The sequence below is a fragment of the Vanrija pseudolonga genome, chromosome 2 (assembly GCF_020906515.1).
Source record: "Vanrija pseudolonga chromosome 2, complete sequence".
In the NCBI taxonomy this organism is placed as follows: Eukaryota; Fungi; Basidiomycota; class Tremellomycetes; order Trichosporonales; family Trichosporonaceae; genus Vanrija; species Vanrija pseudolonga.
This window is the reverse complement of record NC_085850.1, coordinates 1,534,589-1,560,489: the sequence shown is the minus strand read 5'-3', so window position 1 is coordinate 1,560,489 and position 25,901 is coordinate 1,534,589. Positions and strand designations below refer to the sequence as shown.

The 25,901-nt window shown below is 60.1% G+C and overlaps 5 protein-coding genes and 2 non-coding genes across 8 annotated transcripts; 3 read left to right on the top strand and 4 right to left on the bottom strand.

The window, feature by feature from the left end:
• Positions 1-802: 802 nt before the first annotated feature.
• On the bottom strand, positions 803-4,184 carry ARHGAP39_1 (Rho GTPase-activating protein 39). 2 transcript variants are annotated; one of them, XM_062768873.1, is made up of 7 exons: positions 3,507-4,184; positions 3,392-3,425; positions 3,292-3,328; positions 3,139-3,212; positions 2,938-3,011; positions 1,739-2,893; positions 803-1,699 (listed from the first exon to the last, which is right to left on the bottom strand). In XM_062768873.1, the coding sequence occupies exons 1-7, from the start codon at positions 3,834-3,836 to the stop codon at positions 971-973; spliced, it is 2,433 nt and encodes an 810-aa protein (XP_062624857.1). In that variant the 5' UTR covers positions 3,837-4,184; the 3' UTR covers positions 803-970. The 2 variants fall into 2 exon arrangements, with proteins under 2 accessions (XP_062624857.1, XP_062624858.1); XM_062768874.1 differs by lacking the exon at positions 2,938-3,011 and having other exon boundaries at positions 1,739-2,745.
• Positions 4,185-7,648: 3,464 nt separating this feature from the next.
• On the bottom strand, positions 7,649-9,402 carry LOC62_02G002364 (uncharacterized protein; the record flags this gene model as incomplete). Its single annotated transcript, XM_062768872.1, has 2 exons — positions 7,649-7,784; positions 7,849-9,402. The coding sequence occupies 2 exons, from the start codon at positions 9,400-9,402 to the stop codon at positions 7,725-7,727; spliced, it is 1,614 nt and encodes a 537-aa protein (XP_062624856.1). The 3' UTR covers positions 7,649-7,724.
• A 513-nt stretch (positions 9,403-9,915) lies between these two features.
• On the top strand, positions 9,916-12,294 carry atnN_0 (Aspercryptin biosynthesis cluster-specific transcription regulator atnN). Its single transcript, XM_062768871.1, has 3 exons — positions 9,916-10,392; positions 10,556-10,971; positions 11,009-12,294. The coding sequence occupies exons 1-3, from the start codon at positions 10,161-10,163 to the stop codon at positions 12,257-12,259; spliced, it is 1,899 nt and encodes a 632-aa protein (XP_062624855.1). The 5' UTR covers positions 9,916-10,160; the 3' UTR covers positions 12,260-12,294.
• A 1,227-nt stretch (positions 12,295-13,521) lies between these two features.
• On the top strand, positions 13,522-16,139 carry AO-I (Copper amine oxidase 1). Its single transcript, XM_062768870.1, has 4 exons — positions 13,522-13,879; positions 13,974-15,617; positions 15,836-15,875; positions 15,950-16,139. Exons 1-4 carry the CDS (start codon positions 13,552-13,554, stop codon positions 16,065-16,067), a joined length of 2,130 nt encoding a protein of 709 aa, XP_062624854.1. The 5' UTR covers positions 13,522-13,551; the 3' UTR covers positions 16,068-16,139.
• Positions 16,140-16,702: 563 nt separating this feature from the next.
• Positions 16,703-16,791, bottom strand: LOC62_02G002361. Its single transcript is given in 2 exon segments — positions 16,703-16,737; positions 16,756-16,791. It is a non-coding gene; the product is annotated as a tRNA-Gly (tRNA).
• Positions 16,792-17,543: 752 nt separating this feature from the next.
• Positions 17,544-17,626, top strand: LOC62_02G002360. Its single transcript is given in 2 exon segments — positions 17,544-17,580; positions 17,591-17,626. It is a non-coding gene; the product is annotated as a tRNA-Lys (tRNA).
• Positions 17,627-19,997: 2,371 nt separating this feature from the next.
• LOC62_02G002359 (uncharacterized protein) lies at positions 19,998-21,403 on the bottom strand (the record flags this gene model as incomplete). The annotated part of the gene is made up of 3 exons (XM_062768869.1): positions 19,998-20,233; positions 20,274-21,324; positions 21,368-21,403. The coding sequence occupies 3 exons, from the start codon at positions 21,401-21,403 to the stop codon at positions 19,998-20,000; spliced, it is 1,323 nt and encodes a 440-aa protein (XP_062624853.1).
• Between the last annotated feature and the right edge of the window lie 4,498 nt (positions 21,404-25,901).

Genomic DNA, 25,901 nt, shown 5'->3' with positions numbered 1-25,901 from the left:
ACGACTGTGCCGAACCTTCAGACGTCGATGGACGGACGCGGGTCGTCTAGTGCGTCTTGCTATTCCGCCCGCCCGCTGCCAGCTGGGTGGTCGTGACGGGCCTGGCTGGCCCTGAGTAACTTGCTGCTTGGGCTCGAGGGCTCGAGTTCTGCCCAGGCAACAAGCTTGTTGGAATGCAGATTCCGCATGCACACAAGCAGCAGCAGCACCACCACCCACCGAGCTCACACCCCAAACACGCGCCGCCGCCCACTCTGTCCGATCAGATGTGGCGTCGTGACGGCATCACGGCCCGTCCATTAGTCGTGAAACGCACACTTCCCCTGGCGCGCCTGGCGCTGGCGGGGACGCTGGCGCCGCTGCTGGCCCGCCCATCCCATCACATGGGCTCGCTCGACACCAAGCTGGGAGAGTGCAGTTTCAGGGGGACGCCCAACTCGCCCTACTGGCTGCTTGTGGTCGGTCGCAAAGTCCATCAGCCGGGTGGACGCCGTGGTCTGAAACGCTACCGTCGCGCCCTCATCCAGGTCACAACCCTGTCACAAGCTACTGCGAGACGTCTGACAAGCAGCAGGCGTCTTGTCTCCGTCACGTCCGACGTCCGATACCTGGCGCAACCATGTTGGGGACCCCTATCTGGAGGGAGGGCAGGCAACCAACGCGTGCTCGGCGGTAATCCACATGACGGTTCACCCCACGCGCTGGACCTCGACCTCGACGCGTCGAGGCACACCCGCACCCCATCCCACCTTCCCACACCCCTCTACTATACATAACTGCATGCATGGAGCCGGTCCATTGACTCGGTCCGTACCTATATCGTAACATGTCATTGAGTATGGTCGGCGTGGGGGTAAAAGAGTGCGTTGCGTGCAGGGAGGGGTGATGTGCAGAAGGCACCGTCTGCACAGATTGTCCAAGGTCAAAGCCCAAGATTGACCCAGCGAGGGTCATGGCGCACATTACACATCTACTCTGCTCGCTCCGCTTCGAGGACGTCGTCGTCGTGACTCTCGTGGAACTCGTCCTCCTCCTGGTCCGACTCGTCGAGCGACGAGCGCTCGCCCGCACCGTGCGTTGGCACGTACTCGGGGTCGACAGATGGAGGGTCGAGGTGTAGCAGCAGGTTCAAGACAAAGCGGCATTCGAAAGAAGTATTGTTGTACACGGTCGACAGCTCCTCGCTTGTCGTCCTCAGGATGTTTGGTGCCAGCACCAACGCCAGGTTGGACGGCGTCATCTTGGTGATAGCAACGACGGCCGGGTCCAAGAACAGCTGCATGAAGCTGATGACGAACAGCAGCACTCGTCGGTTGTGGTCGGGCAGCTTCTTCAAGAAGATGATCGTGTTGTCCACATCCTTGGAGGCCTCCAGGGCGGCATTGTACTGCTTTGTAGGCACGAGCGGCTCGTCTAGCTCGCGCAGCCACATCTTGAACAGAGAGCCTGTCACATGTGGGTCGTCGATGCCGCCGAGCTGGTAGTGTCCACGGTCGATGCGCGCCTTCAGGTCCGCAATAGCGTCCTGGTCGCCGGGGACACGGAAGATGCCTTCGGCTTCGGTGCCACCAAGAGCGAGAATGCCGTCCGCCAAGAATGGCAGGATGATGGGGATTCGAAGCTCTGGGTACGCGCCTTCCTGGCGCTGCATGATCGTCTCGAGGGTCTGGCCGTACACGGACGGGTAGAATGCAGCGTCCTGTGGAGCGTCAGCACCAGCGTTTACTTTGTCACTCACGGATGCGTGCTCAATCTCGGCCACCGTAAGAACACGGCCACGGCCGCCGTTCTTTAGCCAAGAGTCCAGACGCGCCAGGCAGAACTTGGACATGATGCCAATTCCATAGTCGGTGCGCTCGACATTGCGGACGAGGAAGGACTGCACAAAGGGTTCAAAGCTCTTTGAAGGGCCAAAGGCGTGCACAAAGACACAGAAGAGTTGAAACCCGAGAACGGTGGCGTCCTGATCGGGATTGCGGGTAAGCTGTTTGATCAACTGGCAATAAATCTCGTCCCGCATTTCAGTCCGTCCAACGCCGAGTTGCAGCATCCATCGAATCTCCTCGAGGATGACCATCTTGGTTTCGGACGTGTCAGCCTCGGCGCCCTTGGATCGCAGGGACAAGGAGGGACTGCCGTGTGGAGCTCGTGCGGCGTCGACTGGGCGGTCGCGCTCGCCCATCACATGCTGGATGACCTTGAAGGTGGTGATGGCGTCCTGCACCGACGACTTGCTTAACACAAGCAATGGCGAGGAGATGGGGTTACGCTGCCACTCCATGATGCGCTCCAGCGGAAGCCTTGTTCTCAACACGCCAGAGCGCTTGGTCGCAAAGTAGCGGTCGGCGAACATGTCGGTGCTGAACGACGTGTGCGTGTCGTAAGCCGCCTGGGTAGGCGACGCGGGCTGGAATGTGAGGTTGACACTGCCATCGTCGATAGGAATGGGGGAGCGAGGTGGTGAAGGGAGGATGCTGTTCTCGGTGTGGCCGACAACTGGGCCAATGTCCATGATCCTGGGACGGGCCTTGCGCGACTTGCGACGGTCCCACCAGCCTGCGCGCTCCTCCTGGCTACGCGCTGGAGACGATCCTGAGGCCACTGGCGAGAGGTGCTGGGAGGGCGGTGGTGGTTGCTGCAGCGGAGTGGAGCCCTCGGCCAGAAACTCGCGACTGGCGTCCCGCTCCATGTTGTGATCGTGAGACCCGGGGGTCGAGTCGTCGTCGGGGGCATCCACGGCCACGACTGGCGACTGAGCAAAGCGCACCGACGACGTATTGGACCCGCCCGGCGCCTTTGATGGATGAAGACTGCCGTTTACTTTGTCTGGTGATGTTCTGTTGCTCTGATCATCCGAGGAGTTGCTAACGTTATGTGCCGGTAGAGCGTTCCTCTGCGGGGTTTATGAGCTGGAGGTTCGGGGTTATTGGAGCGTACCTGTATCAACCCTAGGGGAATTACAAACGCGTCGCCGTCGGGCCGGTTCCACTGGGTGACGCTCGTAAGAGTGTCTGGCGAGGACGTTAACAACTTGGCAAGAGCAACGACAACAACACGCGGCCATCTCGGCGCGGCGCGGCGTGGACGGGACGGGATGGATGGAAAAGTGGAGGAGGAGGGGCCGGCCCGCAGACTCACTGTAGTAGTAGCTCTGGTTGTTGCGGGAAGGGTCTGCGAGCTCCCACCATTCTCCGTCGGGAGAGCGAGGCACCCTAACTTTATTAGCACACGCGCGCGGCGAGCGGCATGTCGTCTCATATTTCAGAGAGCAAGCATGTAAACAAGACGTACACAAATGCGCCGACTGGGGGCTCCCAACTGCATTGGCCTGGCGAACAAGTGTTAGCAGTGAACGCCAAAGGTAGGGTGGGAAACAGAGGAGTCGTCGTACCTGATGCAGGACATGCGAAGAAGACGTGGTGAGTCTGGGGTTGTACGTTAGCGCAAGTGACTACCGTATCCGTAATGGAGTCGTAGTTGTTGGACCCCGAACGGAGGGGACGTACCAGGGGGTCCGCAATGGTGACCCAGAACTGCAGACTCCAGCTCATGGTCGCGTCATCACAGTGACTGAGCATTTCGCGAACGTCGACGGGTGAAAGGGCCACTGGCTGTGCCGGCTCGTGCTCGTCCTGGGCGCTGCTGCCGGTACCGTTAGCACCATTGGGAGCAGCAGCCTTGTCGACGTCGACGCGACCGCGCGCTGCTGCGCCCCGCCCAAGGGAGGAGGGCTTGTGCTCGAGACCATCGCCGCTGCTGTTGGGGCTGCCGTCGCTGCCTGCGGGGAGCGTCCCCAGCAAGGATGCGACGAGGGAATGTTGCGTCGCCTGCTGCATGGCTGGGGGTTGTGGGGGAGGTCGGTGTCCGTCAAGGATGCGTGCTGCTGCTGCCGATGCCCTTCTGCCGCGTCGCCTGGGGGTGGAAGAGGTGGACAAGGATAGCGCGTGCTGTCCCCTGCGCTTGACGAGCGGTGCTTGGTGTGAAGAGTGAGTGGGTATGAGAGAAAGAGTGCGAGTGGGTGTATTGTAAAGAGTGACGTCCTTTTCGACGAGCGCGTGGTCGCTCGCTTCGCTGCTGCTGGGGTGGTCTAGCTGGGGGCCAGACTCGGCGCTCGTGCCGTCGTCGTAGTGGTCCTTGTAGCCGGGCAAGGAAGTTGGGGTTGTGACAAGACTAGTCTTTTGCGATGTGGGAGAGTAAAGAGGTGCACGAAACAAGGGAAACGATGCGGCGGCGGCGGCGGCGGCGGCGTTGTTGGTGGCTGTTGGTGCCGAGGACGCAACGTCGTGTGGCCTTCGAGCTGCAGATGCCGTTGTTGCCTTTGTTGCTGCCGGCAATAACGGAGGAGAGGGTATAGACACGAGGCGATGAGGTAACCGCGAGGAGGGGTGAGCAGCAGCAACAGCAGCAGGATCACCGACACTGTCCTTATGCAACAGCTTGGCCTCGGTACTGCTGCTGATGCCGCTGCCGCCGTCCTTTACGGCGGATGCAGCCGGATCGAGCAACTGCGCCATTGAGACAGGCCCAGGCAAGTAATGCGGCACCGGCACGCGCCTGCACGCTGGCAATATTCCACACCCAGCAGCGTTGAGCGGCGGGGTCGCCGGCTGCTGGAGGGTCGCAGGCGCAAGCATGAGGAGTCGGTGGTCGTCAAGCGGCGCGCGGCGGGGCGGGCGGAACGGGATGGACCGGCGCCTGGCGAGGAGGGGCGAGGGGCGAGAGGACGGCGAGAGAGGCTGGGAAGATGGGGCAGCAGGGCCGTTTGCCCGCTAGCGACCTGCTTGCCTGGTCTAACGCGAACGAAGGGGCGACCGGCGACGAGAAGACAAAAGCCAAAATCAAACCAGACGCGATTGAGAAAAGTGAGCAACACCAAGCATGAGCAGGTGGCATCGAGCTCTCTCAGCAGCCAAGAGCAGCAGAACCAACAGCGGCAGCAACAGCAAGCGAGGAGCGACATGTACCCCGGCGCGGGTTAGTGATCGCGCGCTGCTCAACGTTGTGCCTTCGTCCCGTCAGGCAATAATAACAAACCAACCCAATAGCAGTCGACGGCCGGATACCGCCATGCAGCACTGATACAGGTTTGATGTCGCAAAGTTCAGGAGTCGAGGAGTCGTCAAGTCTCCGAACACGCAGCGCTGGGAGCTGTCACGGCGTGCGGTGCGGGCCTTGTTGACGCCCAGGGCTCTGTGCTGGCGTGACACACTGCCTGCACGGCGCGCGCGTGTGGTGCGGTGGTCGCCGCGGAGACCGCAGAGACCCCACTGTTTAGTTTGGGCCCACACTCCCGCACCAGTTCGGCATGCATACAGCATCGGGAGGCCTACACGCGGGCCTTCAACTCCCACGACACCAGTCTCTGCCCGTGATACTTTGGCCGAGACAAACAACCCAGCTCCGGCACGGTGCCTGCCCAGCCCGAAGCCTAGGACAACACTCTTTATCCCGATTTGACTTTTTTGGGATGCCCCAGTGACGCCAACCAGCAGCATGTGTCAGAGTGTGTCGGATCGCCGAGTTCTAGCTGCAGAAGGAGCAGCCGCCCATCAATGGCGTTGAACAGATCTTCCAGAACACTTCGCGCTGACATCCGGCGCGTCGAGCACACACACACACATACAACGCGTCTGTTGTTATGAAAGGGTCCTACGCGTATCCCCTGGCTCTGCTTCATCACGACGATTTGGCTCAAGACGCGTGCCTAGAATGCGACGCGTGGCCCATGTAGTCAAGACCGACGCCAGATCTGACGTGGCAACAGAGGAGGGTGCTGGTCTACATAGCGCAGGGAAGGAGGGGCGTGGTGACCATTGGACAATGCATTGTCGTCCAAGACACCGCCGGAACATCGCTAACAAGCAGTACCGTTGAGCAGATTCCAGCTAGGATGCAAACCTAATCCGTAGCACCCGTGGCAACGACCAGCGGACACGGACACTTGCCTGACACTGACACCCCTGCCCTGGCCGTTTGTTCCTCGAGCCAGAGCGAGCACGACCCCTCCTCACGACGCCCAGCAGACGCAGGCCCGAGGCGAAGCTGCAAGGCCGCAGAACAGGCCCGTGCATCAGATGGATGCCGCGTGCGCTCGTGCGAGCATGAGGGGCATCTAGTGGCGGCCAATGACGAGCGCCTGGTCCTCCAATCGATCTGGGAGGCACCGTCCGTGCTCTGCCTTGCTCAAAGTTCACAGAATCCACGGCCGGTTCACAATGCCCGGTATGTCGTGAACCTAGTGCACTTCGGCGGCCACAGCACCCCCGACTTACCCGGTTGATCAATGGTCACGTTCTTTGCGCCGCTGGGAGGGATCTGTGGGGCGACCGCCGCACTATCCCGTGTTGGCGCACGAGTGTGTTTGTGTGTAGGAAGGGGGGGGGGGGGGGATGTCTGGTGAAAGCTGAGTCCGTGGCCCCTGCTATGCCTGCGAGCTACGGCGCATCGCCGTGTCAGTGGCGTCATGTCAGTATGTTGTTTGTATGACTGTCAATGGCCGGTCAGTATCTTCTCCGTATCTTGTCAGTATCTTGTCGGTATCGTGTCTTCAGTGTCTTATCAGTGCCTTTCAGCAGCTCCGCAGGCGATTCCTTCTTGTCAGCGATGTGTCAGCCCCCCCGTCATTGTCAGCACATCAATGGGTGATTAGGTCGGGTCAGCTCATCTACCTTAGTGGCGGTCTCCTGCCTTGTCAGCAACGCGTTAGGGGCCGGTCAGCACCTCCGCCTCGGTAGTGTGGTCCGAGATCAGTTAGTCAGGTCACGGAAGGTCAGCAAGTCAGGTCAAGGAAGGTCAGCAAGTCAGAACAACGAAGGTCAGCAAGTCAGATCAAGGAAGAACATGAAAGCAGATTCCTGGGGCGCGATAATGAGAATGAGATGTGTTGCCGTGTCGGTCGAGTTAGCGCGTTCGAGGAAAAGGGTAGGTGAAGGGAAGGCGCCGTCCACCCTTGGCGGGTCGTCGGGGTGGAGTTGGCGGTGGTGTACCGGAGAAGTGAAACCGAGGAGAGGAGGACAGTGAGAGGTGGGAGGAGGAGTGAGCAGCCCGTGAGAGGGAGAAGAAGTCGAGGAAGCTGAGAGAGGGGTGGAGAGAAGGTCTGCGAGAGGAGATATATCAAGGGCGAGAGGATGAGCAGGAGAGGAGAGGGAGAGGGAGAGGGAGGTCAACGTCAAATGTCGAGAGCATGTCAAGAGCAACGAGTGTGGTGAGAAGAAAGACAAGGGGAGTGAGAGTGAGTAGGCGAGACGACGAGGGACGGTGATAGATGCTCAGAGAGAGGTTGAGACAAGGTGGGCCAGGAAGGGAATGGCGATGTGGGAAGATGGAAGAAGAGGAAAGGGGACGAGAGAGGAAGGCGATCGATCGACACGGCGCCAGCTTCGTATTCGTCGCGCGTGCCCAGTCAAGTCCAGTCAACCCGTCACTCGATGCGCCGCGCCGCCCACAGACCCCCATGTCAGTGAATTTCTAAACTGGATAATATTGGGACGATCCATGCCCAGGTCCCAGGAACGTCAAATGTGGGCGATGTAAATCAGCACCACAGTCAAGCTGTCGATGGCGGGTCGGGGTCAGTCGGCCCCTCGCACCAAGGCGCCTAATGGGATTGTCGACGTTCAGTACCAGGCTCCAACCCGTAAGACCCCGCGGACATTGTATTCGTGCATGAAGCCATACACGAGGCTCTAACAGCAAGCGCTCACCGCGCCAGCCTCTATTTCTTTCTACACCTGCCACCGGCTACAAGCCGTCGAGGCCTGATACCGGATGGTCGTCTGGGTCTTCTGCGGTGGTGTCAGCGATCTCCAGCCCCAAGAGCCTGAACCCACTCCCGCACGCAGCGCACACCGCCGTGCGCTCGTACACCACCTTGGCGAACACCTTGTCCACGTCGGCGTCGTCGATGCCGTCCCTCGAAGGAAGGTCACGCCTCAGACCCGTGATCAAACTCGAGTGGCTCATCGCCTCGATCTCCTCGAACCACACCCCGGTCGAGTCGTCATCGTCCCGCTGCTCCTTTGAAAGAATGTGTCCGCCAACATTTCTAAACACCCATCGCGTGTCGACCAGAGCTGCGTCGGCGTCGCCTCCGGATGGCAGCAAGTTCTTGATCGCAATCGCCATCTGCCATGGGCGAATCGTCCACTCTGGACCGGGTATATGGACGGCATCGGCCCGTGTCGGGAACCGGAACCGACGGGCAAAGTACGGGTGCGGTACGACGTGCGGGGCAAAGTCGTAGATGTTGGTCGTGTGGGGGATAGACGGCGGTACCTGGAAGACGAGATCGTGGTACGTCACCGACTCGAGGGGCCACTGCGCCGTGAGTAGGGCGATCCGCTTGACCAGCTGGTACTGCCCAGAGAGGGTGAGGTCACGATGAGTCTCCCAGTCTGTTGACGGCACAAGGCGGAATGCAAAGCAGAGGTGAGTGGGGCGAGAAGAGGCCGCGAGTGCCTCGAGCAGCGGCGGATTGCGGGGACGACTGTAGTCGTATGGGGTCCATGTGCGCACTGCGTCAATGGCGTCCGGCAAGAGGGTCACCGTTCGAAGCCGCGGGAATAGCAGCGACACCTCGGTCGTATCTATCGGGAGTAGGCGGTTCCCAACGGCCAGTGCGGGGTCGACTTGATGATCGCCAGGTTCGAGTTGTGTCAATGCCGTCAGGCCATGTCGAACATTCTGGTCACCCGCAGCCTCGAGACGAGCGGCAGCAGCGCGGGCGAGCCCAGCGCAGACATGGTCCGGGGGCAAGGAGCGGATCGTCAGGTGACGGACGTGGGCGAGGGCCGCGATGCGTCTGTCTTGCGGTCGGCTACCGCGTGCCGGTGGGTCTGTCTCTAGCTTTGGGCCATTGTTGCGGGACACAGTTGCATCCGACTGTGAAGGTGGGCTGAGTCTCAGTTCCGACAGCGCTGCAGGTAGCTGTGCATGGTTGCCGTGCGAGCCCGTTCCTGCGGCGGCGGTACGCGGTCGGGTCGGACTCTCACGTGTTGTCGTGGGTGCGGGGGTGGGGGGTGGGAAGGAGAGGAGGGTGGACGTATCGGGTGAGGAGGAGGGGAACGAGGTCCCGATTCCGATGGGCGGAGGAGGAGTGACACCGGCTAGGTCGAACAGCGCACCGACTCCATGGTGCGTAACGAGCAGGTCGCGATAGAGGAGTGGGGCAGCGACGCTGTATGCAGTGGTGGATGTACGTGCTAGGTTTGCGAGGGTGCGTTGTTGTCTCGCATCGTGAAGGATGCTAGCTATGTAGCTGACTAGGTCTGCTGGAATCGGAGTGGGTGTGGTGGGAGTGCGCGTCGGCGGCGGCGGCGTGGTGGAGGTGGATGTCGTCGGGTGTGATTGTGTTTGGGTAGCCGGTTGTGGGGGAGATTGGGGAGGATGAGGACGAGATTCCATTGGGAGTGGGGTAGAGAGAGTGTGCAAGGGAGGTGGGGGACAAGGAGAGTCTAACTGCACGAGGGACAAGAGTACAGCGTCGGGCGATGGCTTGGCACGTCAAGTTTGGCCGGCAAACCGTACGGCTGCGTGCTTGCTTGCATGCCTGCGGCGGCGAGTCTGCGGCGGCGGCGGTGTGGGGTTGCCGCCGCCTAAAGGTCATCTGACCTGCGCCCCGTTTATGATTACAGACAACGGCTCGTTCGGGTCTTGCGGGGCTTGCACTTATCCGGTTGCTTGGGCTTGTCCTCGTCGTCGTCGTCGTTCGGGTGCATGCCAAATGGCTGCTCGAGTATTAGTGGGTCTCGCCCATGCATAGCTTGCCTGGTATTCACCGCTGTGTCGTCGTGTCTACTGGCTTGGGCTGGGGTCTGTCTGACTGACTGATTGCAATCGCTTAACCGCCCAGTGTCAGGAGTCCGAGGTGGTTTCCCCACTCAATCACCACCCACCCACCAACTGCCTGCCTGCCTGCCTGCCCGCATCTCAACCCCCCCCTCCCCCTCCTTCTGCTCCATTTTCCTGTTTGATCCTCCACACTATTATCTTATCCAACAACAAACTAGCAGCCATCTCACACAACGCAACCACCTCCACAACTCGCAATCTCCCATCAACCCGCTCGCTCGTCACTTGGCGCCTATCCAGCCCCGCCCCACCCACTGCACACTGCGCGACGTCACGAGGGCACCCCACCCTCCAAAGCACCTCGCGACGAAATGGCTCCCTCGCCTCCCTCGCCCTACCAAACAGGGCAGCACCACCACCATAGTAGCAGCGGCCAACAACAACACTCCCGCAGGTCACCTTCAGCCTCCTCCACTGGCGATGCCAACGCCAACGCCACCGCAGGACCCAGCAGCACTACCAACGACGGCTCGTCGGTCAAGCGTACGCGTTCTCGCAATGGCTGCCTAGTTTGCCGTGCACGACGCATCAAGTGCGATTTGGGTGAGTCTTTCTTTCGCTTCTCGCTTGTCTCGCCAATTCGGCTACACCACCACCACCCAACACGCAGCGTCCTTTATCCGCTGTTGCTCCGTCCCATAAACGCCGAGCGCTAGGCAATGCATGACAAGCAAGCGCCCACCTTCAAGTCACTGACATGACACAGAACGGCCAGAATGCAAGCGCTGCGTAAACTACGGTGCAGAGTGCGTGTACCCCATCAAGAAGGCGTTCGACGCCGCCGCAGTCGATGCTGCCCTCGGGTCACGCCACAACAGGCCATCGAATGCTGCAGCGACAGCAGCAGCATACCATGACCCGACGCCCGGTGCTGGGCCGGCGCTCTCGCCGCCCCCAATAACGCCACACTCGTCGCTTCCCCCACTCCCGCCGATGCCCCCGGCGCCGCCGCTGCCTCCCTTGCCGCCGGGCCGGGTGGGCCCCGCTCTCGACAGTGTGCCGCCCATCGAGATGGTGCACGCGCTGTTCAGGAAGACCAAGATGGGCAGCTTCTTCAATAACCCGGTCGACCCGCCCGAGTTCCTGCGTCTGGCTTTCCCGCTGCCCGAGGACCTGCGATGCGTGAGTAGTGCCGAGGAAGGTGTTGCTGACGTCCAAGTTCCATCACTGTCTGACATACTCGCTGTCGATCTTGGTCGTTGACGAGGAGCACAACCCCTGGGTCGAGCACATTGCGCCCATGTTCCTCTTTCCGACGGGCGACGCGCCGCTCTCGGTCAACGCGCTCAAGTATTCAATGTTGACACTCGGCGCCACCCATCTGTCGTACCTTGAAGCCACCAGCCGCGCCCCGAATGCCGAACGCACGCTCCAGCTCTCGAGACAGTACCGTCACACTGCGCTCGGCTTGCTGCGCCAGGCGCGCCGTGTTCCCGAGGAACTGGCGCACGACGCATTCCTGGCATCGTGCGTCATGATTCTTGACAATGACATTCTGGCGGCGTGTGTGTCGTGGCGTGAGCCACTGCGCTACGCCAAAGAAGCAATCAATCACCGTGGTGGCGCAGGCAACCTCCTCTTTGGCCCCGATTGGCGCAACGCCATCTCCCGCAGCGGGTCGAGCGCAACGCCTCCGGCCCCGGTGCGGCGATACCTCATCGAACACGCCGTCATGCACGACATTCTCTGTTGCTTGTCGGTCGGGTCGCCGCCCACTGTCCTGGACAGTGACTCGTCATGGTGGGAGGCGCTCGGTAACACGGGCTCGACGGACAGAGAATGGGAGAGCGTCGAGTCGCTGTTTGGCTTTGACCGCCTGCTCGTTCGCATCACTTGCAACACGCTCCAACTGTTCTCCAACTGCCGCGAGTTTGAGGCCCACCATGGCCCCCTGCTCAACCCGCCGACTTCCCTCTCGCTCGACAGCCCCTCGACTGTCGCACGCGCCGACATGAGCAGGCGTGTGGCTGACGCGCAGCTTGAGCTTGCTCAGTGGCGCGCCGAGGCCTCGGCCCGCTACATGACTCCAAGGACAATGATCGGCAGCATGACGCTCTGGCACATGCTGCAGATCATGATGCTGCGTGATGTGCAGAAGCGCCCTCGTGATGACACCGAGGTGCAGTCCTCGGCCGCGGCCATTCTCGAGCTGTGCATCGAAGTCGGCGACAAGGTCGAGTTTCTCAACTGGGCGCTGTTGTACGCATCGAGCGTCCTCCTCGATGCCGACAAGCGCAACACGGCGCGGTCAATCCTCAAAACGTTTGCGTACCAGTGCTGTCACGAGCTCGAGGTCATCCGACTGGTCATGGAGGAGATGTGGCGGAGAGCGGATGACGGGTACGACGACGAGGCATGCGGGACCCGCGAGATTGCACTCGAGTTTGGCAGGGCTGTCTTGATAGGATAGCTCGATAGGGTCATGCGATAAGCGAGTAACGGTAGTTGAAAGCCGCGATAGAGGCGGCAGAGAGGGGTGCCCGTGAGTTCGGGGGGCCGAAGACGCGGCGGGACCGGCCCGCGCGGGTTGTAGAGTAATCGCGCGGTTGTGCTGCTTGTACCCGGCGGCAAGGAAAGAGTGTGGCGTCGTGTCGAGTGCATTCATGCTCGACACGGTATGCCTCGCGACGACTCAAACTGCAGGCTGTCGGATAGCGCGGCACTGCCAGCACTGGCGCCTGACTCGGTCCACCCCCAATTCAACGCGCTATCTCGCTGAAACAGTAGCGCCGGTGTTGACCCGCGCTGCCCGGCGTAGAGTCGCTCCGCCGTCTATGGTTGATGATCCAAGCAAGCGACGCAGGCGGGGGGTCGCGATAAGGCATTGCCTTGCCGGGGTATGTCTGGGCAGGCGGTGACCCGGCCGCTGGTTGGGGCGTGCCTCTGGCTTACCCCACACTCACGACGGTTTAGCCAGCACCACACCCGGCGATACCAACGCGGAGCCACAATCAAAGATGGAGCGACTCTGCGCCGCCGACCCGTATCGCGGTATCGCCAGTCAGCCGCCCGCCAACGCATGCATGCATTCCTGGGCGGCTGCGGCACTGCATTGTTCCCTGCGCCCGGGGCTGCCAGTCTCGCGCGCGTCGCCAGACATCCTCGCGGGTGCCGCCCAAGAAGCTCGTTACATGCCGCCTGGGCTGATTCTGGAAGAACTCGGCACGTGTGGTGAGCCCCACAGCCCCACACTGGCGAGGAACGAGGCGAGGCTGGCAGTCGAGTGAAGGCTTGCCGGCGTGCGGCGTGTGGCCGTCGGCGGCACGAGCGCAAGCCGCCGCCGGGGCGCAGCAATGCAGGCTCAGCGATAGGTGTAGCCGACAGCGACGCAGGCTTGCCGCCTGTGCAACGGGGTTGACCCGACGAGCCCAAAGCAACCAGCGTATCACGAGGACAGGAGGGTGCCGACTGGCATTCCTAGGCGGCGCATGGCGAAATCGACGACTCGGTTACAAGTGCCACTGCTCGCCAATCCTCGCCTACAGACGCCTCTGCGCGCCATTTCATACGATACCCGATAGTCGCACAATGTTCTGCTTGTCATTGTCGCGCAGCTGCTGCTTCTGCTGGCTGCTGGCTGCTCTCAGCCCCACAACGGCCGCACGCGATGCAATCGTATATAGGCTCCACCGATGAGGCCTTTCTCTGCTTTTCCATCACCACTTGTGACTACCGCCTCTCCAGTAGTAGCCACCAGCCAACATGTCCACCATCTCGCAGCTCGTCTCGTCGGCGGCCAAGCTGTCCGTCTCGCCCCAGGGCTACCACCCTCTCGACCCCATCAACGCGGCTGAGATTGCTGGCGCCGTCTACGCCATCAAGTCGTACATTGCCCAGAACGAGAAGTCGAACGACTACCGCCTCTGGTTCAAGAGCATTCAACTCGTCGACCCTCCCAAGAAGGTCCTCGCCCCCTACCTCGACGCCTGGCACGAGGCTCGCGCCCGCGGCCAGACTGTCGACAAGCTTCCCCGCCGCGCCGAGGCCCTCCTCGGTGTCAAGCGCAAGGACGGCACCTGCGCGTGGTATGGTGAGTGTAGTAGCGCTGATAGGGACAGCGATAGATACCGCTATCTCGGGATCTGCATCATCTCGGCGTCCACCTTGGCTGACACCACCCGCAGAGTTCCTCGTCCGCGTTGACGGCAAGGCCGCTGTCGAGAAGGCCGAGCCCACCCCTGCCGACCTCCACGTCCCCGCCGACGTTGCCGAGATGCTCGCCTGCGAGGAGGCTCTCATGAAGAACGAGGAGTTCCTTGCCGCCTGCAAGAAGATTGGTGTCCCCGCTCACGCCAAGATCATCCCCGACGGCTGGATCTACGGTGCCGACTCGACTGCCCGCACCGAGCGCTACACGCCATTCATGGTCTACCTCTCGTTCAACGAGAATGAGGACTCGTGCCACTACTCGGCCCCTCTCCCCATCGTCCCCGTCCTCAACTCGGACACGTTCGAGCTCGTCCGCCTCGACTACACCCCCATCCTCGGCACTGGCGAGAAGACCATCCTCGACCTCGACGGCCCCTTCCCCTGGCACCTGTACATCCAGAACGAGTACGACTACAACATCCTCACCTCGATGGGCGAGAACTTCCGCAAGGACCTCAAGCCCCTCCGCGTCGTTCAGCCCGAGGGTGCCTCGTTCTCGCTCGAGGGCCGCGTCCTCCGCTGGCAAAAGTGGGAGATCCACGTCGGCTTCAACGCCCGCGAGGGTATCGTCCTCTCCGACGTTCGCTACGACGGCCGCAAGACCTTTTACCGTCTGTCCGTCTCGGACATGACCGTCCCCTACGGTGACCCCCGTGCCCCCTACCACCGCAAGCAGGCGTTCGACCTCGGAGACCTCGGAGCCGGTATCTGCGCCAACGAGCTCGCCCTTGGCTGCGACTGCCTCGGTGACATTCTCTACCTCGACTGGGACCACCTCGGCGTCCAGGGCCAGAACACGACCGCCAAGTCGGTCATCTGCATCCACGAGCAGGACGAGGGCATCGGATGGAAGCACACCAACTACCGCACCAACAACCCCTCGGTCACCCGCAACCGTGTCCTCGTTGTCCAGTCGATCCTCACCGTCGCCAACTACGAGTACATCTTTGCGTGGAAGTTTGACCAGGCCGCTGGTGTCCACCTCGAGACCCGTGCCACGGGTATCCTCTCGACCGCCGCCATCCTCCCCGGCGAGACCTCGCCCTACGGCAACGTCGTGTCGCCCGGTGTCCTTGCCACCAACCACCAGCACATCTTCTGTGTTCGTATCGACCCCTCGATCGACGGCCACAACAACACGGTCGTCCAGGAGGACTCGGTCCCCATGCCCTTCGACAAGCACAACCCGCCTGCCGACAACCGCTGGGGTGTTGGCTACGTCGTCGAGAAGACGCCCTTCAAGGTCTCTGGCTTTGCCGACGCCGCCCCCATGAAGAACCGTGTCTTCAAGATCACCAACCCCAACGTGATCAACCCCATCTCGGGCAAGCCCGTGTCGTACAAGCTCGTCCCCGCCCCCTCGCAGCTCATGATCGCCCACCCCGACTCGATCCAGTACGCCCGTGCCGAGTTTGGCGAGCACCACCTCTACGTCACCAAGCACGTCGACGGCGAGTTCTACGGCGGTGGCAAGTTCACCAACATGTCCAACGGCAACGCCAAGGGCATGCGCACCTTTGTCGGCCGCAACGACAACGTCGAGAACGACGACGTCGTCGTCTGGCACTCGTTCGGCCTCACCCACAACCCCCGTGTCGAGGACTTCCCTGTTATGCCTTGTGAGTACTATGCGTGGAGCATGCTAGGGGGTCTTGGGGCGTGTTCAAGTGGTTTGGGACGCGTTCAAGTGAATTGTGGTGTGGTGAAGTGAAAATGTGGCGGTGCCAACCCCGCATTCCACACCACCCAAAAAACTTGTCCTCCCGTCCAAACAACTTTCAACACGTCCCACCACCTTGTCTAGCGTTCTGATGAGCATGCGCTGACGCTCTATAAGGTGAAGTGCATACGATTTCTCTGAAACCCAATGATTTCTTGTTAGTTCGAGCATCGCCTGGTCGAGGTTTCGCGACCTCGAGCGAGCTGTGGAGCCGTGCTAACACCTCCCCAGCGCAAGGTCGCCTGCCATCGACGTTCCTCCCTCGACCCAGGCCTTCAACCAGTCGCACCTCGTCACCGGCAAGGGCAAGGAGGTCGCCGACTGCTGCTCGGGCAAGGCCAACCTGTAGTTGGCGGACACGACAAATACAAAAGGCGGAGGGTCAGAAGGGTTTGTGTTCTCTCGGGTTGCGCAGCAGGTATTGTAAAAGATGCATTAGGTGTCGCGTTACCGTGTTAGATGGCGCAGAGCCAATGTCAGATGGCGAAGTGATAGCGAGGGCTGTAGAGTACGATGTGGGTGGGTGTGCTCGATGTGTTGGAAGTCGGGCATCGACCTCATACTGAAGTGCCACGTAAGGTCTACTTCCATCTTCACAGTCATGCTGCAACCTGCTCGCCGGGAGTCTCGCCGTGCACGGCGCGCCTCGGACCAAGGATCGTGCAGCGAAAGGGGCAACAACTGAGGTGCGCGGTCAGCGGTAGATAGAAGCCGGCAAGAGAGCCGAAGGTAGTGGGGCCTTGCCACCGCCGTGACGACCCCAGCCAGATTCTCAACCCCGCAACTCGCCCGGCACTCGCTACGTCAGGCGGCAGCCTCTACGACTGATGGGGCGACGCACGCCCGAGGACATGAGGCCTGGTTTTGTAGTAGTAGATGCAAGTAACGGCCGATGTGGTTGGTTTGAGAAGTCCAGAGTCCAAAAAGGTCCGAAGGAACCAATCAGGTTCAGTCGCCATCAAAAGTCAAAAACGATAATTGTTTTACACCGTAAGGGAGTCGAACCCCTGCCGCGTCGATTCAAATTTATTTCTAAATGGCAACGACGCATGATACCGTTTCACCAACGGTGTAATGAAATATTACAATTTCTAATTGTTTGCCGGCGAGATAGCTTGGTTATGAATCAGACTTGGTGGTGTTGGGGGTGACGACTCGTGTTGCGACGACTCGTGTTTCACCGTGATGAACGCTCCTTGGACGTGCAGGATGGGCACCCAGAACGACACCCTTTGGGTCCCCAAATTGGGCGTTTGGGACCCAAAGGGTGTCGTTCTGGGTGCCCATCGCCACCCTTGGGGCATACTCCACCACGACTCGAGGACCTATCCCCGACCCCCCTCCTCGTGCTCTGTCGCTCTTTGGGTCCCAAAATCGTGCGTAGGGGTCCCAAAATCGTGCGAGGGGTCCCAAAATCGTGCGTAGGGGTCCCAAAAGGTGAGGTACTGGGTTCCCATCGCCACTTCTGACTCGAGGACCCCCCCGACCTACCCCCGGCCCCCCTCCTCGTGCTCTGCCTGGTACCTCGCGCCGGAATGCGCGTTTACTCCGCTGCCGACTTCGCTGCCGGAGCATGATACTTACTCCCTGCTGGACAAGGATCGATCCCTCGGACGAGCAACAAGAGCCCTGTGGCTGCTCCCCTGACCTTCTCTCCGACCAATCAGCCACAGAACGGCGCCTCGCAGCCCACCCCTCGCGCAAATCTTCCTCTACGGCGTCGTTAATCGGACCGACGGATAGCCACACGCCTGCCCTACCTCCTCGCACCCCTCGCACCCAGCTCCCTGCTCTCCTACGGCTGGAAAAGGCGAGAGACACGCAAGCCTGGTTATATCAGTCGGTAGATAGTTTGACTCTTACTACTAAGATATCAAAATGTCATGGGTTCGAGCCCCATACTAGGCTGCTTACGTTTTGTTAGTCGCTGCTGGTGCTTTTGAGAGTGGAGCAACAATGAGGAGTGACGGGAAGGGAAGGCTGGGTTCGTTCGGTGCGCCGTGGTACTCCGGTTTGCGGAGACCAGACGCGTCGTATGCAGCACTGAGTGTATCTGGGCTGCTGTACGCGTCACAAAGCCCGTCTTTTGAGTAGAACAAAGGTTGCAGTCGGCGCTGGCGAGGCATGTCGAGAACCGCCGAGGGAGGCGACGGGGGAGGTGAGTGAGTGCGTTGACGACGTCAGCCAACACTATCCCACGGCATTAGAAGCCGTCCCTACTCCATTAGGACTCATCTCCTGATCGACTCCAGCCTAAACAAGCTTGTTTTCAATTGATGCCTATTTGATTTGATTTGATCAGATTTGATTTGATTTTCCCCCGCTCCTTCCCTGTCATCCTCATGGGACCAAACCCACCATCCCTCTATTACAAACCATGGGAGCCACATTAGGACTCATCTCCTAATCAACTCCAACCCAATTCCACCTGATTACAGCCGATTCCTATTTGATTTGAATTGATCCCAATTGATTCAGATTTCCGCCACTTCCCTGCCTCCCTCGCCGTGGGACCAAATCCACCCCTCAAATCCATTACAAACCTCCTTAGAACTCATCTACAAGTCCGCGCGAGCATAAAGCTCGTCGATTTCAACCGATTCCTATTTGATTTGAATTCATGCTAATTGATTTGATTTCCCCACCTTCCCCCCCGCCTCGAACACCCCCCCAGCGGTCTCCAACGCGCAGCCGGCGTCCATCCATTACCATCAAACGGTCACGCTGATGCATGGTATCCACTCCAGGGTACGTGGATGTTGCAAACGACGGGTTTGCGATGAGGTGGTACCGTCGGGGGTACCTACCTTTGGTCGTCCGAACCCGCTCCGCGAGCCTCCACAGGCCTCCAGCGTGCAGCTGATGTACCCAAACAGCGTTTCACGTGCCCGTCATGCTTCCTGGAACGTGCAAGGTGTGTAAGGAGGGGTCCACGGTGATGTCGGTAATGTGGCACCTCCTACCTCGGCAGCCTTCTCGCGCGTATAAGGCTCCCTAGCACCCCCGACGACCACTGACACGCATGTACCGTTCCCAAACGTACGCCACACAACTCTTCTACGCGCCCAGTATGCCCAAGATGTGTACAAACATGAGCACGGGGCAATGTGGCACCCACCTTCCCCGTGTCTCTCGACGGCCACAGCTCGTCTTAAAGGAAGCCCTCGCACCCTCCTATACTCCAACACCTACAGCACGCCTGCAGACACCCGTAGACACCTACAGACACCTAAAAGGTACCCCAGACACCTACAGACACCCCTACCTCGAGCAATAGCAAAAAATATTTCCGCCGAAGCGGACCTCTCTGTCTCGAGTTTGTCATCCTTATGCAGGGGCAATGCTAATCTTCTCTGTATCGTTCCAAATTTTATCTGATGGCACACCGGTTGTTTAGGCCGGTGGCCGACAACAAGGGTATTGAAACGGTTTTAATCTTGCAAGTAGGCGTAATTCGGCCCTCGGCGTTTCGCCGTTGTGGCGGTGAAGGATGCCCTACCGTCCTCAAGGTCGGTGTCAGGGCGTATGTGGGGGGAGACAATAGACGGATGCGGAAGGTGAGGTCAGGTGCGAGGGGTGGGTGGTTGGTTGTTCCACAAAGCCACGTGGCGCCACGGACGCGACTGATCTTTTGCCACTTTCAGATTTCAGGGTCTGACTTTCACGCAGCCGCCTGTCTCATCAGTCGTCATCGAAAGACAGCACTCAGCAGACGTCTGCAGCAGTTCTTTGTACAATGGTCTGCGAATCATGGCTACCCAAGCCTACCCAAGTGCAAACTTGCGGTAACCACTTGATAGGGTGCTGGACAAAGCCTCTTGGACGACCCTCCGTTAGACGACCCTCCAAGCTGGAACCGACAAACGTTCCATCACTGTGACGGCTACAACAAACAAACGTTCAGTTTCGTTGGACCTCAGTTAGCCAGAGTCGAAGGTCAGGCCACCAGCCAGCGGTTGATCCCCTGGTATGCAAAACCATGACCGTGACCTCTCTGACTACTGGTGCGCCATCACCAACTCCTCACTATCACTTGATCAGGGACTGCCGACTGTGTGGGCAGCAGAACCTCCGCCATCCCCGTTCACCCTCCCAGCCAGCCTACGGAGCGCAACAGAGGCGGCGCTACGAGATGCCACCTTACCATCACTCCCTCCACGTTACACTCACATACCAAACAAACAGTGGTTACGAATCTATCAATGCAATATGCAACAGTATGCGACAATGAGTATGTCTACGACAATGGGAGCCCAAGAAATTGACACCGTGCTGCGCTTCAGTCCTCCATCATCAGCCACTCGCGGCTGCCGACCTTAATCTTGCCCTCGTCGTCCGAGTCGTCATCAGACTCCACCTTCTTCTTGCTGGGTTTCGGCGGCGGGGGAGGAAGTACCCTGGCAGGTGTGCCAATATGGGCATGCAGTGGCGCAATGCGTAACCTGGTGGAGAGTCCTGAGCGCTTGGCGCCAGGGAGCTTTGACAGCGTGCTGGCGAGGTTGTCACGACCGGACGCTGTGACCCATCAGTACGGCGCCATAAGGCGACAACTTACCGGCCTTGTACTTGACGGTGCGGGGGGTGCCGCTTGGGGTGCTTCGTGCCGGCTGTAGTGGACGAACAGGAGGGGCAGGTGTGGCGAGCTGAGGAGCAGCCACGGGCCCAGCGGTGGGGGCCGCCTTGGAAGGGCTGCGACTGGACGTACCACTCTCGGCAGCGTCATCGTCATCGAGGGCTAGAGGCGCAGCCGAAGGAGAGGTAACAGGCGCAGGCGATGCCCGCTTCGGCGGAGAGACCTTTTCCGCCGCCGTGTCCGACTTGCGCTTGCGAGGAGTGGTGTTGGACGAGGATGCCGTAGGGATCTCCACAGCCAGAGCCTCAGACTGAGAAGGGGGGAAAGCGGCAATCTCCGGCACAGGAAGTTCCGATTGCGACGATGCTGTGGAGCGCTTCGAGGCCGAAGATGTCGGGGCCGAAGCCTTAGTCTTTTTGGGAGCCCTCTCCTTCTTCGGCTTCGGCTTTGCTTTGGCTTTCGGCTTCTTCTTCGTTGGGCTGTAAGAGTCATCGGCGTCGGCCTGCCGCTGCTCGACCTCTTGCGCTTGCTCATAGACCTGGCGCGCCTTTGCAAGCTCCCGGAGGTCGCGCTCCCGCCGCTGCTCTTCCTTGCGCGCCGCGGCTTCTTCCCTCCCATGCCCACTGCTCGATAGCCGACGCGATGAATCTGCCGAAGAAGAGCCCACGTTCGTGTTGAGCCAAGTGGCTCCAGCCGACGAACTTGAGGCGGCGGCGATCTGCGGCCGCGGCGCTAACAGCGGCTCCGACAGATCTATTGGTGATGCCACGTCGAGGACCTCGAACCCACTGTTGTCCGGTGGTGTCGCTGGCAAACTGATCACGTCCAATTCGTCCGTGTCGACTACCGGGGTCTTCCTCGGGAGCGACGAGCGGGAGGGAAGCTCGACCTCAACACGCTGGGCAGCACCTCGCGGTGACGACTCGTCACCATCAGGCGAGACGGCATATGCCGTTTGGATGGGCCGAGGTCGGGCTGGCGTCGACGGCTCGCCGTTTGACGGCGTCATGATCGAGGTCACTGGGAGTGTTAGCTAGTCCGAGTGCCTCGAGAGGCGAGGCGGCGGCGGAACCCACTGTGGAAGGGGCGGAGGTCGAGATCTCTCGAGTCATTGGTGGGGGCGCTAGAGAGTGTGTGGGGGGAGACCAAGGCCCAGTGTTGTGCTTGCTGCGTTGAGAGTGCGAGGACGCGTTTGAGTTCTGCCTCTTCTCTCCTCCGAGACATGTGGTGATGGTGCGGGTGTTGGAGCAAGAGGATTATTTGGTTTGGTTGCACGCGTCACAAGGAATGTGGGGTGATGGGGTGGGTGGAGTCAGAAGTCGTTGGTGGTGTGGTGGATGTTGCCGCCGCCGCCGCGGTCAAGCCCAGGGTCCCCATTGTTGTTGACGCGAAGCGCGTCGCATCCTCGTCACCTTTTTTTTGCCCTTTCCGCTGGGTGTCAATATTTGCTTCCGCTAAAAACACCGCCAGTGGACCTCGCCGTTTGGCTTGCCACATTCCGTCTCCACTCGACAGCGATCCTGCATTTGCATCGCTCCACAACTTGCGGCGTTCTATCAGATGTATCACACGGTCTCACAGAGCTAAAGACTGGAGAGAAAATAAGGCCAAAACAGTCTAGATCTCACATTGGAGTGAGAGTTTCGACGCTCCATCAATGCCGCCCCGACACCATGACGCGGAGCGGGTCGAGCGGGCTGAGCGGGGTACAACGACGACGTGGTGGTGGTAGCTCATGTTTAGAACGAGCACGATGAAGTGCCAACTTGTTTTTTGCTTTTCTTTTTTTGATTTCGCTCCACCTGACGACGGGTCCCACTCTAAAACTAGACTAAAAAAAGAACCGTGTCATCCTTGTGCGCACGGGCAGGCAGTCTGCAATCGGGTGAACGAGACTAGATCGATGTTGGGGTATTTGGAGCGCAGATTTATCAACTTGTAGTGACATTCCTCGGAGCAGTCCAATTCCAGCATGCCAATGACGCACAGGGGACTTGCGATGGAAACAAGCATGCCGCCAAAGCTCCAACGGCCGAGCCGGACATATGAATCACGCGGTTACGTGCAAGCTGTTTGCGGGAACATGTGGCTGGGGGTCGTAGTCGGAGGAATGCTGAGGGCTAAACAAGCAGCTCGGAGCGTCGTCGTCTGCTCGTCGAGGGAGTTGAGCGGTCGCGTGGGATCTGGCCAGATGGGCTGTTGCCGTGCTCGTTGCCGAGCGGCAAGATGCGCACCAGGACGTTCACGACAGAGGATCTACTGGTGCCGCGGGTCGACCTCGTGACCTGCTTGTAGTGACCATTCGACTTTATTTTGGACCGGTCTGTGACGTAGATGGAATGTGTTTGTGTTTCTGCCAAAACTTCACTCTTCTTTTGGTGTCTTGTTCACGGGGCTAGAGGCAGCCGAGATAGGAAGCGTCAGATGCTAGTGAGCCCATGTGTCGCCGCGGAGCCGGTAGATGTGGGGCCACGCGAGGCCTCGACTGAGCCATTCCTGGCCAAGTCGGGGAGTTTTAGTGTGGTATGGGTATCACAAAGGGCTGACAATTGGGAATGGTGGATCATGGGATCGGCCGCGTTTCGATAGTGAGCCAAGGGACAAGGAATGTAACAGCCGAACGGGGGAGGGTGGGCGCTGGCGCGGAGGAAGGACGCACGACTACGTCACAGCGATCAACTTGCTGCCCCACAATCTGTTGGTTGGTAGTCTGTTGCGGCATTCACGCCAACGCGGACAGTAGCCGCGGCTGCTGGGTGCGGAGTCACACGGGAGTTGCCGGTTGACGGGTCGATGGGGGGAGTTGGCGGGTAGGCAAGGGATGAGGAATGTGAAGTAGTACGGTGCATGGACGGAGGTCGAGCGGCGATGGGTTGATGGAGGGCTGGATGCCGCCGGCCCCGCCCCGCCGGGCACTCGGCCGCCGGTGGAGGGCTGGTGCTTTTGTTTTGTGATGACTCGGTCAGGAGTGCAGGAATCGAGAGGTTGGTCACTCGGGTGCCTAGAACGAGGTCCTGTTACGTTTGAAACGGGTTTCTAACGCTTGACGGGCAGTGAGGGTGTAGAGCGGGGCCATCAGATCGAGGCCAAGACAACCAACGCAATCTCATGTTATTGGTGGACATATCGCGGGGGAAACAGAAAGGACGGGTGAGGACTCCTGGGGGCAAGCGCGAACGCACGCCTCTCAGAAAGGGGGGGGGGAGGAGAGCACGACACGAACCAAGCAGATTTGCTTCGAGAGCCAGGGGAGAGGCCATTGTCAAAATGAAAACATGTGAATAGGGCTTCCAGAAGGATGCGCGGACCAATGGCTTGGCCCCTGTTTGCAGGACACGATAAACATCGAACAAGACCCTCCCAATTTTCCGGGACAGGTCGGTAATGCAAAAGGGTCCCTTTGCCGCCCCGCGTACGCGGCTGCCAGCGCGACAAGACGGGTTGCTTGGCTATCGATGCACGCGCGGCGCATGCCGACAAGCAGTTGCCGGGGGCATGGTACACACTCAAAGCTGGACCCGAAGCACCTGTCGTCGGGCTTTGAACGCCCCTTAGCATCGGGCGTGTAGCCCTCTGGACTTTCACCGCTCCGGACGCTATGCAACTAATATCGGTCGGCCGTTCGTGCCGCCGTCAACGCGCGCCGCAACGCTCGGCTCCACCGCGTGATGGTGCCCGCACCCCCCACTCTGCGCAAGCCGCAAACGTCTGCTCTTGCTCGCTTAGCGTACACGCCGCCCAAGGCACCCAGGAGATGCACCCAGTGGTTGGATTCCAGGTTTACCCACTAGGCACGCGCCAGGGTCCAGGATTGGCGACACCCCCTCGCCGACGCCGCCGCCAAAGTTGTGGAGCGGACCCACGGGCTGATGTCGTACGCCAGTCGCGAGACAAGCCGACGTATCGCCCCTCTATCTTCCTGCCCGTCCTTGTCATCTGGCCATTTGCTTAGATCTACCGGGCGAGGCGGTCGGGGACACTACATAGGCATTAGGCGTTGTTGCTCGCCCACATGCCGCCTCCGCCCACCCTTGACGATCCTTGGCACCCTCCCATCCCTCCGGCACCACGTCCGCAACAACGACAGCATCCTCCTGACCATCACGGCAGACAAGCTCATTCCCAGTCTCTGGCCCTTGGCTCCCTTGTCCAGCTTTCCCCCCTCCCTTGCAGCCGGTAGCTCCTCGGGCCGACCACCGCAGACTGCTGAGCACGCAAGCCGCTTGCGACTGCGGCGAATCTGACTACCGCGTACCCCCTCCGCCCGCACTGAGTGAGCTCGCCGCCGCCGCGCGTTCACAGTGTCCATTACCGGAGCCAGGTGCCAAGGACTCTAGGCCTATGTCAAACCTTTAATACCACCACTCGAGTCCACCAGGTCCCACACGAAATTGCCATTTGCCATCAACCCTAACTTCACTATACCTACCGTATCTGCCTCATCAACAACGACACTCCTTCCACCGACGCATCACTCTCTCTCTATCTCGCACTGTAACGACTCGCGGTCGTGCACTATCTTCTTTTTGTAACCCCCCTACCAACTGCCCGACATTCTCAGCCTCACCCCGACCCTCGACGTGCGATTTGCGGGGTCGTTCGCACCGAGGATATTCCCGTCCCAAAGTGCTCTTCGTTCACCACGAGTACTGGGATTGCCTCACCTTCAAATGGTTCACCGCGAGCGGGTGGGCTCAGAGGACAGCCGCCCGTCGGTGTCGTCGTCATCTGCAGACTACACCTCTGGCACGGGCAGTAGCAGCGCCACAACACCCACCCCCAATGCCACCATTCTCGATTCACCCATTCGACGCCGCTTTGCCGAGCTTCGCATGTCACTCCAGGACGTGGAAACGCGCGAGGACATGATCCAGACACTTTCTGCCTTCGTCGCATCGCTCCCTCCGTTTTACGCCGCGGCTGCCGGCCACCACGTCGAAATGCAGCGGCGCCAAGGCGTCCCCGTCAATATCGACTCTTTGGCGGCATACTTCTCAAAACTCGAGCAGACGGCAAGCGTTCCCGAACAGCACCAACACTTGCACCAACCCGTATCGCCGGTCCCACACCTGCACCACTCTGTGCAGGCGACGACCAACGGCCGGTCACCAACGAGAAGCGATCCCGTGACGATCAAAAAGCAACCGCACAATGTGGCAGACTCGCGCGCTCCACTTCCGACCGGCCCCAACTCGTCTCCGCCAAACTTTATCGACTTCGCACCTTCCAGACCCCAACTCTCCAACTTGCTTCGGTCAGAGAGCAGCGACAAAGTACCCCGCCGAGACTCGGCATAATAGTGACCTCACTTCTATTCGAGGCATGGACCCCTGATGACGAACGGGGTCCCACGACGGCGACCCCACCTTGTACTGTATCCACCTTGTATCCCTAGTACTCCCTCCCCCCGGCGGATCCCATTTGCATAGAGCGATGCATCAACGTAGTGACACCACTGGCCTGCGGCAAGGGCGGCTCCGACATTCTGCCGGGTACACGTGTACCGAGGCGATCGCAATGAGTGGTGTTGGGCCTCCCGGCCGGCCAGATCGCGGCTCCACGACTTGGACAACCTCCGCTTGTCGACCGCAAAGATGTTTGCCTCGGCTC

Excerpts from the sequence above, each read along its gene's own strand:
- ARHGAP39_1 (XM_062768873.1), bottom strand. The coding sequence starts at position 3,836 with ATGCAGCAGGCGACGCAACATTCCCTCGTCGCATCCTTGCTGGGGACG. Across the intron at positions 3,213-3,291 it reads CCCCCAGTCGGCGCATTTGT|GGTGCCTCGCTCTCCCGACG; the intron begins GTACGTCTTGTT and ends TAATAAAGTTAG. Across the intron at positions 3,012-3,138 it reads CAACCAGAGCTACTACTACA|ACACTCTTACGAGCGTCACC; the intron begins GTGAGTCTGCGG and ends CGTCCTCGCCAG.
- atnN_0 (XM_062768871.1), top strand. The coding sequence starts at position 10,161 with ATGGCTCCCTCGCCTCCCTCGCCCTACCAAACAGGGCAGCACCACCAC. Across the intron at positions 10,393-10,555 it reads ACGCATCAAGTGCGATTTGG|AACGGCCAGAATGCAAGCGC; the intron begins GTGAGTCTTTCT and ends GACATGACACAG. Across the intron at positions 10,972-11,008 it reads TGCCCGAGGACCTGCGATGC|TTCCATCACTGTCTGACATA; the intron begins GTGAGTAGTGCC and ends CTGACGTCCAAG.
- AO-I (XM_062768870.1), top strand. The coding sequence starts at position 13,552 with ATGTCCACCATCTCGCAGCTCGTCTCGTCGGCGGCCAAGCTGTCCGTC. Across the intron at positions 13,880-13,973 it reads CGGCACCTGCGCGTGGTATG|AGTTCCTCGTCCGCGTTGAC; the intron begins GTGAGTGTAGTA and ends CACCACCCGCAG. Across the intron at positions 15,618-15,835 it reads GGACTTCCCTGTTATGCCTT|GTGAAGTGCATACGATTTCT; the intron begins GTGAGTACTATG and ends ACGCTCTATAAG.